Here is a 15,240-nt window from a genome sequence, read left to right on the forward strand (position 1 = left end):
CACAAATCTAATCTCCTTAAAAATATTGAGAATTTAATTTTAAAACTAAAAATATTTTTAAAAGGATTCTCAAAGATAGTTTTATAGAAAATCTTCTTGAACCTTTAAATATAACTTTCCTAATTCTATAATGAAGATAAATAATTCTAGAATGATTTTACTCTTTAGTCTTTAATTGTTTGTCTTCTCGTTGATATATATTCTTTCCATTTGTTACTCTTATTTGAGTCTTGTTTTTCATATTAACTGAACAACTCAAATGACATTGTTAGTGGAAGAATAAGGTTTATGTCATTTATGAAAATCAAAAAATTAATTTTTTTTTGTCCAATATAAAAAATTTATTGGATGAATTGGTCAATTTTTATACTCAACTAAAGAAGAGGGAGGGTTGGGGTTCAAAGGTTATTAGTGTTTCAATAAAACTTTGTTCGTCAAACAAGCTTAGCAGTTAGTATCTATCTAGAAGTCTTTGTTGTCCCAATTATTGCAAGCTAAGTATTGTCATAATAAAGATTTCTTAAATGTTGTATTAGGGGTCATTGATCAAGCTACACTTGAAGGAACATGTTGGTGGGTACGAGATTATTACAGTAGGGCCGTACATGAAGAGTGGGTGATGGACACAAAATTTATATATGAGAAGTGTAACGGCCCTGAAAATTTAAATGAAATGTATGTATTAAAAATCTCAAATATGGAAGTGTAATAAAAATTTTGATTAACATCCCTTACACAATAATCAAAACGTACTTAAAACATGAAGGAACAAACTAACTAAAAGAGATACTCGAAATAAGAACTATAAATATAACTATGAAGTCTTTAGGCGTCCTCTTCACCGTCTTCCTGCGGAACGGGTTCGGGAACAACGTCTTCCTGATCTGAACTGATTAAATAAGGAATGAGCTACACCAGTCCAGTAAAGACATCACACTATCTCACCGCCAGAGAAGTAAAGGTGGGTAGAAAACAAAAATGACTAATGGAGCATAATTTATAACAAACTCGTATATTAACATAAAAACCTTTACTGTTCACTTACCTCGGTGAGATCCATGAAAACAACATATGAAAGCAATAACATTATCATCATCATGAAATCATATAGACTTTATAACATAATACTTACCATGTCTTTACATTTCAATCATTAAACAACATATTTTCCTATTTACCAGCCTACTAGTATTCATGGGGATCCATAGGGGGTCCCCGTTACACGTGAACTATTAACATTAATAACCTGATTCCAGGGCCGTCCCCATACCCCGTCCGGTATGGACGCCAAAACCATAAACCTCCATACCCCGTCTGGTATGAGGGTGAAACGGGCCGTCCCCATACTCAGTTCGGTATGGGCGCCAAAACACATAAGGTCTCCATACCCCGTCCAGTATGAGAGACCACGTTTTCGGTAGGGTTCTCTACGGACCCGGTCCGTCCACCATCTCCCAGGATATCTAGTCAGACTGTCTACATTATCCATTTATCAATTCACATAACCTTTTTGCCTTTTTTCTTGATCTCAATCATCCAATCATACACAACATGTAAACCAGTAATTGACACCAAACAAGACAACACAGTATCAGGTTCACCATAATATAAACCATAATAAAAGAAATCATGATTCATGCATACGAGACCATAATATAATTACATCAAACATCATACTGCATTTAATACTAAAAATTAGATCAAACAACAACTGACTAACAATGTATCAGACTCGGGCTCCATTGGCAATCTTAATTAATTATACATCTATAAAGTCACACAGTACAGTTTAATTATTTATTTAGCTTTAATACCGTGATAGGAAATAGGGTGAGGGGTCCTTACTTGTTTCAGAGTCTGAAATCGACTTTACAGTGCGTCTACGGACTGTCCCTAATTTCCCTGAATTTTTTTCAAAAAACTGAAACGCACTACCGGTACCTGTACGTGTCCCAAAAAATTTCAAATCAGACCTAGGGCCCCTTTCAGCCAATATCAGAATTCCGGTAAGGCGGCTCCGCCGTGCTCCAGCAACGGCGCTGTCGCTTGCGGCGACAATCTGCCTCGGGTTAGTCGTTTTCGGCCAAATTCGGCCAAACTTACATCGGTCCCTGTGATAAAACAACCCTAGGGCCCTCGGTGGGCCAAAAAATTACGAAAAATTGAGACTTACCGGCGGCAGTGCTCTCGGGTGCGGCGGCTCCTCCGGTGTGAGTCGCGTTTTGATATTTGGCTCCGATTAACCTGTAGAGAAAAGAACGGTGATCACAGTGGTATAAAATTTGCATCGAACGGAGGCCGGGAAGGGCCTCATCAGAGGTAAAAAACATAGGGGAGTCGCGGCGGCGCCGCTGGACTTCGACGGGATTTTCCAGCCGCTTAGCCGGTGGTTTGGCTCTAGTTTGGCCATAGACGGATTCAGCATCGAAAAACGAGCAAGGAGGAGAAAATTTACCTCGATTGGCGGTCGGAAACTTTTCGGTGCAGCGGCGGGTGGCGGCGGCCGGCTCCTCCGGCGTCTGGTTCTTCTTCTCCGGCGAGACACTAGCGGCTAGGGTTTTGTGGTCAGGTGTGGGTGGGGTTATTTATATCCTTTGCCTTTTAATCTCAACCATTCATCAAGATTAAATATGGACCATCTGATCGCAATTTAATTGGGATTAAATCTGGACCGTCCATTGCGATGCGATCTGGGTCGTCCGATCGCGCGCACGCGGATCGCCCACATGGCCCGTCCCGTGTCAGCGTTTCCTTGTCACGCGGCGTGTCCTGGTTGGCTGGGGCTACTGACGTGGTACAACTTTTTTAAATTGCGTTTTGATCTTCGGTTTACGATTTTCTTTTCAAAAATACCTCCAGAATCTAAATTTTCATCCATTTTTTTCAAAATCAATTTCAATTAAATCCAAATAATATTTTTACCCAATTTTATCATTATTTTTATTTTTATTTTCATTAAATTAAATTAAATTAAAATCTTATAAATTAAATATATAAAAAAATTAAACTAAAAATTCAAATACAAAAAGAAAAATAAAAATTCAAAAAAAAAAAAATTGGGTGTTACAAGAAGATAATTAGTTATCATTATATTCGGGCAAGATATGGTCACCAAAGTCAATACAATCTAATTCATAGACTATTGTAAATCTATCTTTCTTGAAACAGACAATGAGTATTCTGTACTTCAAAAGTTCAATAAATTAGTAGCATTTCACTGCATACCTTTTGATTGGCTAAAATGGGTATTAAAAACGATCTAGTACGTTGTCGATGAAATTAGGATAAAAAAATCTTTGGAAGGAAAAACTAGAAGTTGTGGTAAACTCCTCATCCTTAATGGCAAATAAAGTTTAGAAAAAATTATGGAAAGTGAAAGTGTTATCACGAGTTAAGCATTTTAGTTAGAGGAGCAATTATAGATATTGTTTGCCTAATGTATAGAAAGGACTTTAAGACATCATACCACATTTTCAGAGTGTGTGTACATATAAAATGGAAGTTTATAAGTGAAGAAGCTCTTTTTTAGGCTGAACTTCAATAACAAGATAATATAAAGTATCTCTTCTTTTAACCTTTACTCTCAATTATAGTTTTTTTATTTTTATTTTTATTATGCAATGGAATACTTGGTAGAGCAAGAACCAATGTATACACCAAAATGAAGATTTTAACTAACCATGAAACGTAAATCTAAAGAATAATTTCAAATGTATATATTATAGGGTTTAATTTTTATATAAAATAAGTTCAACAAAAATGTTATAATAATTGAAGAAATTATCTCGAATAATTTTTCATTTACAAATCATTAGAGAGAGAAACTTAACTTATAATTTTTTTTGATAAGTCACAAAAATTTTAGAAACTTTTTATATTAATATACGAAATTATTTTTAAAATAAAATAAAACGTAGATGGCCTAAAAGCAGGTAACATAAGGGGGGAATATAACATTTATGAGTATTGGTTTGAGTTTTCACGAGCACTGAGAGGGAAATGAGATGCCCGATTTTGAAGGTTGTCGGTGGGGATAATTAATGTGCAACACATGGATGTTCGAAGGCTGCTCTCCCATGATTGAGCTCAAGACTACATATATTAATATTCCCATTCTATCCATGTATGAATTAATCCATAAAATCATGTAGTGAATCTGATTGCGTCAAACATAAGCTAACATAGTAAAAATAATTTCTTAATAATTTTAGAATTTTAAATTCATTAATTCTGTAATAAAATTTTTACATAATTTGAAATTGATATTCTTTTTATTTTTTATAAATAAAAAATAAAAAAAATCTTAACATAATTATTACATGACATATGTTTCTAACACTAGAAAGACAAGTAATCTTTTAGTAGTGAAAAAAATAAAAAATAAAAAATACCCATAACTTTATTTTCTATCATGCTCTTAAGCATCACTTGCTTTTATAATAATAATTTTGTTTTATTTGACATTTAATTTGGTGTCGTGCTTAAATTTGTACTTTTTAAAGTATTTCTGATTGAAAAAAGTTCATTTAACTCACTCTTATTAATAAAGTGTTTGGAGATTGAAATAGATATAATTACATTAATTTTACATACATAATGAAATAAATTTGAAGCTTAGAAAGAATTTAGGCCCGTAGGAGGCGGTAAAACCTTATTGGTGAAATCAGATTGAGAAGTCAATTTCCAAAGCATCATTTTTTTGGCGCTGTCGTTTTGATGGTTGTGACTTTGGTTATATATGCATGCACCGAAAGGGAAACCTCGAAAATGAAATAGATTTCTTACAAAATAATAAAAGAAAAAGGTTTAGTGGTGGGTCCATAACACATGGGGATGGTGCATGTGACCCAATGTCCATCTTAATTTTTAGATCTAATCTCACCTATAATTCTATTCACCTCATCAAAAACACCATTTTAGTTCACGACCAAATTCTCCCTTTTTCATTTACATTCTAATTTACAATTTTTACTTGTCACCCTCCTCCCTATAATGTAATTTACGTGTGAAGAGAAAAACAAAAATAAAATTACACTCCAATCTCACATTCCCCCCCAAGAAAATAAACAGGAATGCTTTCGTATCAACAAATTGCAATTACGGTATTAATTTATATTGAAATCTGAAAATATTAATTTATATTACCCTTTGTAAAGCAGTAGATTTAGATGATACAACACAACACGTGAATAACATTTCCTCCCAGGATTTCTTTTTCTTTTTCTTCCTTAATCAAAACTAAAAATAATAATAATAACAAAACTTAAAAAAGAAAAAGACAGGTCATTACTCGCTCACGCGCACCCACGAGGAGCAAATCCGACCCGGGAACCCATTAAATCGTACACCACCCGGAATCCCTGCTGCTGGATGTTCCCGATTATCGACAATCCACTCATGGTGCCGGCGAAAGCAAAGCAAAACCTGCCTCCGCTGTCTACCGGAATCAGATAATTTGTCGCCGGAAGTGACACGTCCGCACCCCTGAAATGCAGTACTACAGTCGGCACCTTCACCTCCGTCTTCCCCGACAGATCGAAGCACGTATCGAACAACGAGAATTCGGGTGCTCGCTTTAAGTCCGACGCCCCCACCCGGAACACGTCCCTCATTGCTACGTAAGCGGGTCGAGTAAGGCGGGTCACAGACGTCCCAGAGTCTATGATCACTCCTCCGTTCCCAGTTTGGTCCAGTTTGAACAGGGAAGCACTTATGCCGGGGACTCGTGCGCCGCCGACGCTGATTCCGAGCAGTTCAAGATAGTAAAAAGTATCGAGCTTGGGGTTACTCAAAAGCGGGGTGAATACAGCGGCTCGCGAGACAGCCACATCGCCAAAAACCATAGAAGACGGTTTGGAGGAAGCGGACCGGTCGACTAAGCAATAAGAGAACTTCCGGTTGAACCGGCGACCGGCTTGCGAGGGGAACGACAACCTCCCCCTACCAAGACCTAGAAGTCCCGCAGCACCAACAAAGAGGCCCTCGTTGTCGTGGCCGCAACCAAACGCCACGCGTCCCACGCGGGTGCCGCGAAACGTCAACGTTTCGGTGGAGAACTCTCCGAACGTGAAGGAGCCATCGCCATAAGATACCTGGTAGAGGCACTTCTGGCGGTTACCGCAGCCAGGAGAATCGAGCCGACGACACAAGGGGGACCCACAGGAAATCCCGGCGAAGGACCGTGATTTGGTCGGGTCGAATAGCGGGTCGGTTTGGGCGTAGCATTTCTTGCAAGGAGCACACTGGATCCAAACGACGTCGCTGCCAGTGTCAAGAACCATGTACAAATATCTGGGAGGCGTCCCCACGCCCAGGCGCGTGAAATACTCGCCGCTGCCCTGGGAGAGCCCAGATATGATGGAGCTACTGAAGCCCGACCCGCCACCACGCGCGCGTGAAACGTTGCGGTTGTTGTTCCCTCGGGCGGCTGCCTTCGCGACGGAAGTTAGAGTTTTGACGCGTAGGGAGTCACGGTGGAGGCGGAGGTTGAAGAGCTGCTGCGGGGTGTGGTTGGAGAAAAGAGCATCTACGTGGTGTAACTGTACGGAAAGTGAAGTAGTCGTTTGGGTATCGATGGTGGCGGAGGCTAAGGAATCGGATTCGACGTCGGGCCAAGAGAGAGTGGGTGCGGAAGGTAGAGGGTTGAGAAGCAGGTTCTGGTACTGAAGAGAGAACGGGGAGGAGGATGCTGTGGGAGAGAGGAGAAAAAAGACAAAAATTGTGAAGAAAAAGAGGAGAGGATTCCTTTCCTTTCCCTCCATTGCCGAAAAGATGGAAGAGAAAAGAGTGAGGGGAAAGACAGAGGGAGAGAGTATAAATAAATAAATTGGTGTTGGGGGTGGGGGGGGGGGGAAGGCGGTTTTCTTAGCCATGGAAAACCTGTCATGTTTTCATTTTGGGGGAAGATAGAAAATTATTAAATACAAGTAACTGTTCAATTTAATGCGCCCATATTTTAGAAAAACAACATTAAATTTTCTGCAAGTTCAACAACTATACTAGATATATATGGTTCCAGAAAACCTGAATTATGAGGTGAAGTTTATTCTCCTATTCAATTAATTTATATGGTATATTTTAGTGATTAAGAAATTTTTTGTTTTGAGAATTTAAATTTTAAAGAGAAATTTACAGTAATTTTTGAAATGCAAGAGGACTGGAACCCTTTACATCAGAGAAAGAAGGATAGCGAGTCTGCTAATAAACTTTAAGTGTCAGGGGTAAAGAGTCCAAAAACTAAAGAGCAAAGTGAAAGGCGTGGGGCTAGAAATTATAAAAATTAGAATTACCGCTTACTTTTTTCTTTTTCTAAAATTACCGCTTACTTTAATTGATAAAAAATGACCTATTTTTACCCTTCTTTTCCTTCGCTTTTTTTATTTTCCCTTTTGGTAATTAAATTCTTTTGTTTGGTTGAGAGTCGATAACATAGAAAAGGTAAGGGTTTAATTACTACTAATCCTTGTTCTTGTAATTATTACTTATCCTGGTAAAAAAATCATTTAGAAAATTAAAACAATAATTTGCATAAAAGCGTGGCTTTGTTTAACCATCACTACTTTGGGTAAATGATTAGTTTCCGCAAATGTGATTTGTGTTTTAGTCATGTAATATTGTTTATAAAAAAATAATAATAATTATTATTTTAATTATAAAAATGAAAATCCTTTCAAGAATAATAAACAAATATAAATTCACACGTCAATTAAATTACAAACCCGTACGAAAATTTATAAAAATTTATTCAAGAATAATAATAACAACTTTATTTTCTTTCTTAAAAACAATCCATTTAGCTGACGGAAAATTTCCAGAAAATATGATTTCGGTTTTCTCTTTTTCTGAAAATACAAGCAGAAACGATATCCATTCTCTTTTCTCATTTGATAAATTTATTATCAATAATATTTTTAAAAAATTAAAATAAACTTATAAATATTTAGTTAATTAAAAAAAACATTATACATATTAATTATGATGTAATTTTAATTATAAAAATATATATAAGAAATACATCCATATTAAATCTTAATCATATACTTAAAAATGTCGATCCAGTTCGGAGTAATTAATTACATTAATAAAGCAGATTAGTCCAAAAAGCAGTGGTGATGTAAGAGAGTCGATAAAAGTGGGCCATGGCCGTTTCTATTTTATCTTCCACTGCTTCCTTATTTTCTCATGCGCTCATGTCCACGGTCCGTACCGTACACCCGCATCTCATCTCGAAAACATTTTCTTTTTGTTAATTTTGAGAATTTCATTGAAGTCAACACAGATTAGAGATACTATTGAAGATTCAATAATTGAATAAAGATACATACACAATTTTGTTATTTTATAATATATTATTAGAGGTAGATGCTGTAATTCTGAGCCCTCTTATCGTACCAGAGTATCTAAAGTTTTGAGAATAGTAATTAAAATTTATTATTAAATAAATGAAATTTGAAATGATTGATTTTCAAAAAGATAATGATAAATAAATATATATGAGAGAGAGAGAGAGAGATATATTAATTGTTGATCGAGTAGATATGTCCGAGCAGAAAAGTGAAGAAATTAATGGAGATGAATCAAATCATATATAAAACATTTGTATAATTAAAAAATAACATATGATTGGTTTCAATGATCCGGAACATGGAAACATGCACTCGGTGCGGTTCAATTAAAATCATAAGTCGAATTCTCTCACAAAAAAAAAAAAACTCCAATCCCACCCATCCACATACACATATACAAATATATTCATACATATATATATACACATATATATTCACTCTCTTGGCCTCTTGCCTTTTCTAATTTCCTTGCATCTCTATTCTTTTCTTGCCTTGTAACATCTTTCTCCCCTCTAAATTTTGTTTTTCTAAGAAATTTACTTGTATAAATACAACATCACATTATCATAATTACAATTAAAAATTAAATACCCATCAAAATTAAGAATTTAACAAAAATAACATTTTTTAATTAAAATAAATATTTTTATTATTGAAATAGTTATAATCGCATAAATAAAAAACAATGTAATCTAAAAGTTTATATTTTTGCAAATTAAAGATTTTTTTTTTTAAAAAAAAAAAAACAATGAGGGATACGAATGAATCCAAAAATAAGAAACATATTCTGTTTAGACAAAACCTTGGAAAAATGCCCACTAGAATGCCACCTACAACCTACAACTCCTACACAATTTGACACATCCTTATCACTTATATATATATATATATATGTTTATACATATATGCATATTGCTTGATTGAGGGAGGGTCCCTCTCCCTCCACCATCGACTATTCTCAAGTCAGTGACTAAAATGGGAACACAGTTTTCTTTTCTCAAGCATAAACAATTTTTATTTTTTTTTAATAGCTGAAATTTTCTCCTTCCAACATTCAGCTTATGTTATGATAATATTGGGTTTTACTTATATTTAATATATATATTTTAGCTATTTAATGTGTAAAAATTAGTTATTATTTACATGAAAATGAATTGAGATTCCCAATTCTTTGATTACATATTTATACTCTTATCTATGAAAACCAACTAATTCAAAACTAAATATGGAATTAATTTGGCTATATATTCTTATTTTTATTGACATTGGTATTTGATAAAATGAAAACCAAATTCAATGTAAAAGTTATCATGAAGAAATGATGAACAATGAAGAGTCTGAAATTTATGATTCTAGTAAATCCAACCGACAACTAATATATCCTCAAACTTCATAATAAATCAAATCGAATTTTGACCCGACAAAAGATAAAAATTAAATGCTGTCTATACGTACCTCATAAATGCCCATTTCATTTTGACTACTCTCAAGGTTCCTCATTCATCATCCGCAACCACATTCGGCTCCAGAAGATTAATTAGTCTTATGTCATAATTGATAGCATACAGTTGCAGTTAATTTCAAGAATTTGGAATGAATAAGCTTCCAAACCCTAATCCTAGTAGGGAGTAGGGAGTTGGTCTATGGTCCCCTGGAGTAATAATTATGAAAGCTAGCCAGCATTAATACATCTATATTTATAATCCTCTTGAGAGATGCTACTGAAAATATGGCATCTAGTCGTGGGATTTCTTTTAATCTTCATCCTCAAAAAAATAATCATGCTTTTTAACCAAACCCTGAAAAAGAAAACAAAGGCTGCAACTAAAGGACAAGTGGAGGAGATAAGGGAAGCCCACTAAATTATTCAAGGGGGAATAGAGACACCCTCCCCCAGCGTTAGGGGCAAAAGGTCTACTTGTAAGGTGGGCTTAGCAGTGTGGACAGCTGATATTATCACTTTTTTCTCCTTTCTAATCAATTATAATTGAAGCTTGTTCCCTTACCAATGTGGGACAAAGTATTAATCGAAAAGCCAAAAACTAAGGAAGCATATCATAGTCTGAAAAGTTTATTAAAGTTAAAGATTAGTTCCAATTAGGGATTTTAGACATAATGTAATCACGGTAAGCAAAATAATAAAGATGGGAAAGGTTGGAACATGTAAGTTTTCTAAACCAAGTTTGGCTTTTATAAGAAAGATTTCCCTGCATGAACCACGTTATATTATAATGATGCACCCCAGGTCAGTGTCACTAGTGAAAAAAAGCATCATTCAAGCCCAGAAAAATTCTCTAATTTTGCATTTCCTTCTAAACATTTGGCATTATCAGAGAGAATAAGGAAAGAGACAATGCAAATCTTTCTGAAAATCTAATATTCATCATTAAAAAAAAATAGAAAGAGGACATTAATGCTAACGTAAATTTCATGAAGAAAACAACTTCTATGTGCAATATCAGATTGGAGATTTCAGGCTAAGATTCATAGTAGCTAAGAATAACTGTAAGTTTCTCCTTTTCATTTACTTATGTTTTCTGATTAGATTTGTAGTGGAATATAAGACAAACCCTGAACCAACATAGAATTTGCATCTTCTCTCTTACCTTTCACCGGAAGGATACAAAAAGGAAAATTTTGCTGAAATAACCTGCATCAGGGGAAGTTTTCTTACCAGATGACACTTCTGACAGCGAAAAGAATAAAATAAAGTAACACCTGACCAAGCAAACAAACTACTTCAAATGTCATATAATCCACAGCCAAACAAACAGATGAAAGGAAAAGGAGCTCCTTAATAAAAAAAAATAGAGCATCTTCAACGCACCGGGATAAATATGGGCTAACATTTAATAAAGCACTAACCGGGTCCTCGTGGCATTTGACAGCAGTGCTTCTGTTTCCTTCTCTGTTCTCCAGCATTTACTTCTTCCTGAACTAGTCACCGCTTTTGCCACCAGTTTTGTGCTCAAGCCGTACCCCTGTAATCTGGATATCTTCTGAAGCAGCTTTGCACATCTTACTCTGTTAGGTCAGCAACAGTTACAGCAGTCATAGCTTCCATCACGACCCACGTCTACCCGTACATGCAGCTTCCCTTCCATGTCCACGTTTAAGTCCTCAGCATTCAATTTTAGATCAACACGAACATGAGTCAGAGTGAAGATGTGACATAAAGGGATGAGACTGCTAGTGTGCTTAGTTTCACTTATACCAGCAATTTTGGCCACAACAAGGATATCTCCTTCGCCATCTTGTTGGATTATACAAAATCAAACACTTATTGTCCCAGAATAACCTTGCAGGTAGGAATGGCAGTTCTCTCATTACTTTCTTTGGGGGAGACATCCACCATTTGAGCTTCCGTGTTGCTGCCAACATGGGAAAGGTGAGGTATACTTTCATCCATTTATCCAGACACATTCTGGTTCTAGAGAGATAAAATCAGTGCTGTTGGACTCATCGAATCCAAGGGATGGAAATCGGGTTTGGTAATCCACACTTTCTTTATCTGCAGAACCAGCAAACCCATTTGAAAGTGATTCACCAAAGATTGATTCTATGTCCTGAAACATAAGTCAGCATATAAATATACGAATGAGCATATCCAGCAGGCAGCCACTGATTTACAATCACTTGGTAAACCACGAAACCATATTGAGCTCGGAAATAGCGCCTCGAAGATCATGACCACTTTTGCCGCTGAACAGCTTTCTTGAGTGAGGAAATACCACCGCAACTCGACGGAGAAACATGGTGGAGAAGATTCAAATCGATTCCTACAAAGTTAAGACGAGACTAGTCTTCATTTCTTCGTTTGGGAGGAATCGAAAGGAAGGTTGGGCATTCGTGCACTCGAAAGGAATACAACAAGTCTATCGGATCTGCAAGCCTACAACCAGTTCTTCTATGGGGCATTTTAACAAACATCTTCGACTCATCGATCAAAATCGAGTAAATAAGAACCCACTCGTGTGCATATTTGCATATACTACCATATGTTTACATTTTCTGAGTGCAGGGATCATTCGATGTGTATGGTACAAGGAAGATATCATAAAGCGGAATTGATAACATGCATGGTTCACAGCGTCGCTCACCGTGTATAGTTTTAAAGAATTGATCCTCCAGGCTGCACGTAAACGTGAAGAGAAACCCGCCCACAGTGCTTAATTTAGTTTTACTACGATGTAATTTGCTAATGCCTTGTTAGTACTGCCACAATCAATTAAAAATTTCGTGATAATTAAGTATTTTTAGTTCAACTTATAACATATTATTAACTCTTAATTTTTTATTTTAAAAAATGTAGATGTTTTCAGATTTGAACAATTAGAAAACATCCGTTTCGCATGAACAATAGTTACCTTGGTGATATTTCTCAATTCTCTTATTTATTTTTTGTTGTTCAGTTGATTTGTATTGAGTATTTGTTTGAGTATTATAGTGATTGTTTATTGTTGTTGTAAACATTAAGTTTTATAGTGGAGCTTTTTTTACTTAGATGATGAGAAGTTCCGTAGTTTTTATCATTTATATTGAAGGTGTTTTCACGTTAAAAATTTTGGTGTTTTTGTGTGATTGTTTTTTAGTATTTTGGGACAAATTTTATCATATTTATTTTAGCTAAATTTTTACTTAATTTTCACTCCTCATAGATTCATTCAAGTGCTTCTTTAAAAGTGGTATTAGAGCCTAGTTCACTAATTTATTGGTTGATTGTGGACTTTCGTTTGCTTGTTTGAATGATGGAGGTGAATGTGAGTAAAATGGTTTGTTTGGATTACACAAATTATTACAAGTGGAAAGGAAAAATGATGGATCTTCTTGTTGTGAAAAGATTGCATTTACTTGTGGTTGCTTATCAAAAGCTTGAGTTTAAATCCGATGAAGAATGGAAATTTAAGAATTTACAAATATATGGTTTTATTCGACAATGGGTAGAAGACAATGTGTTGAATCATATTGCTAATGAAACAAATGTCAAAACTTTGTGGGAAAAGCTTGAAACCTTATATGCTTCAAAGACTGGAAACAATAAGTTATTCTTGCTTAAACAAGCTATATGCTTACAATATAGAGAATGTAGTTCTATACTTGATCTTGTGAATGAATTTTAAGGTATCTTTGTTCAACTGTCTGACATGGGTGTCAAATTTGATGAAGATGTCATTGGACTTTGGTTGTTGATTATACTTCCTGACTCATGGAAAAACTTTCGTGTATCTTTGACTAGTTCTGTTACTGATGGTGTTGTAATAATGCAGTATGCAAGGACTGGCATTTTTGAATGAAGAGATAAGAAGAGAAATTCAGGGGACATCTAGTTCACAGTCAGAAATCTTGGTTACTGAAAACATGGCGAAAAGTAAAAGTAAATGTCAAGATCAGAATAGAGGCAAGAGTACGAGCAAATCAAAATAAAGGTACAAAAACCTTGAATGTCATTATTGTGGTAAAACATGGCATATTAAGAAATATTGTTACAAGTGCAATAAAGAGAACAAAGCAAACAAAAGGAAGTAAAAAAAGAAGGGAAATGACAACAATACTGATCATGTTGCCATTACCACTTTAGATGATGATTTGACTATAGTTTATCAAGAGAATATGATCAATGTAGCCTATGATGATATTGTTTGGGTTCTTGACAGTGGTGCATGTTTTCATGTTATATTAAAGAAGGAATTCTTCACATCTTATACTCCAGGTGATTTTGGAATTTCGAAGATGGGTAATGGAGTGTCGAAGGTGATAGACACTGGAACTATTTGTTTAAAGACTCAAAATAGAACAAAGTTAGAGCTCAAGAATGTTAAACATGCTCTAGACATTAGGTTGCATTTGATTTCCACTAGTAAGCTTGATGATGATGACTATTGCGGCACTTTAATGATGAGCAATGTAAACTTAAGAAAGGTTCCTTAATTGTAGATAGAGAAAAGAAGGCTTTGGGCTTATATTGGTTGTAAGCTTCAATCTCTACAGATCTTATTAATATAGTTGAAGGTGACAGCTCCTCAGAATTATGGCATAAGAGACTGAGTCATATTAGTGAGAATAGACTTGATTGTCTAGTTAAAAAGAATTTACTTTCAAGATTAAAAGGTGCAAGATTAGCCAAGTGTACTTATTGTTTGGCTAGGAAACAAAAGAGAGTTTTTTTTAAATATTATTCTTCGTCCAGGAAAGATGATTTACTTGAGCTGGTGCATTCAGATGTTTGTGGTCCTTTGAAGGATAAGTTATTTGGTGGTGTACTTTACTTTATGACCTTTATTGATGATCATTCAAGGAGACTTTAGGTTCGTACCATAAAATCAAAAGATCAAGTGCTTGGTGCATTTAAAGAATTTCAAGCTTTTGCTGAAAGAGAAACTGGAAAGAAGTTGAATGTATTCGCACTGATAATGGTGGTGAGTATTGTGGGCCTTTTGATGCATATTGCATAAAACAGGGTATCAGACATCAGAAGATACCTCTTAAAACTCCTCAGTTGAATGGTCTGGTAGAAAAGATGAACAAAACATTGATGAAGAGAATCAGATGCGTGCTTTCAGAGGCTAAATTATCTAACTTTTTTTAGGGTGAAGCTTTGTATACTCTCGCACATGTGATCAATTTAACTCCCACTGTTGTATTGAAAAATGATGTTCCTAATAGGTTCTAATATGGTAGAGATGTTTCTTATGAACATCTACAAGTGTTTAGTTACAAATATTTTATGCATGTTCTTAAAGATGAGAGGTCCAAGTTAGATGCCAAGACTAGACAGTGTATTTTCATTGGCTATGAGTAAGATGAGTTTGGTTACAGATGCTATGATTGAGTTCAAAAGAAAGTTGTCAGAAATCGTGATATAATCTTTGTAGAAGATAAGATTATTGAAAATATT

The 15,240-nt window shown here is 35.2% G+C and overlaps 1 protein-coding gene and 1 long non-coding RNA gene across 2 annotated transcripts; both read right to left on the reverse strand.

Moving 5' to 3' along the window:
* Positions 1-5,109: 5,109 nt before the first annotated feature.
* On the reverse strand, positions 5,110-6,823 carry LOC110811034 (Eukaryotic aspartyl protease family protein). Its single transcript, XM_022037388.2, has one exon. The coding sequence runs from the start codon at positions 6,759-6,761 to the stop codon at positions 5,295-5,297; it is 1,467 nt and encodes a 488-aa protein (XP_021893080.1). The 5' UTR covers positions 6,762-6,823; the 3' UTR covers positions 5,110-5,294.
* A 2,844-nt stretch (positions 6,824-9,667) lies between these two features.
* LOC148253728 (uncharacterized) lies at positions 9,668-12,539 on the reverse strand. The gene is made up of 2 exons (XR_015819238.1): positions 11,211-12,539; positions 9,668-11,063 (listed from the first exon to the last, which is right to left on the reverse strand). It is a non-coding gene; the product is annotated as an uncharacterized LOC148253728 (long non-coding RNA).
* Positions 12,540-15,240: the final 2,701 nt, after the last annotated feature.

Source organism: Carica papaya, chromosome 5, assembly GCF_054855325.1.
Source record: "Carica papaya isolate Zhongbai chromosome 5, ASM5485532v1, whole genome shotgun sequence".
NCBI classification, from domain to species: domain Eukaryota; kingdom Viridiplantae; phylum Streptophyta; class Magnoliopsida; order Brassicales; family Caricaceae; genus Carica; species Carica papaya.

Coding starts and splice junctions, on each gene's coding strand:
- LOC110811034 (XM_022037388.2), bottom strand. CDS start 6,761: ATGGAGGGAAAGGAAAGGAATCCTCTCCTCTTTTTCTTCACAATTTTT.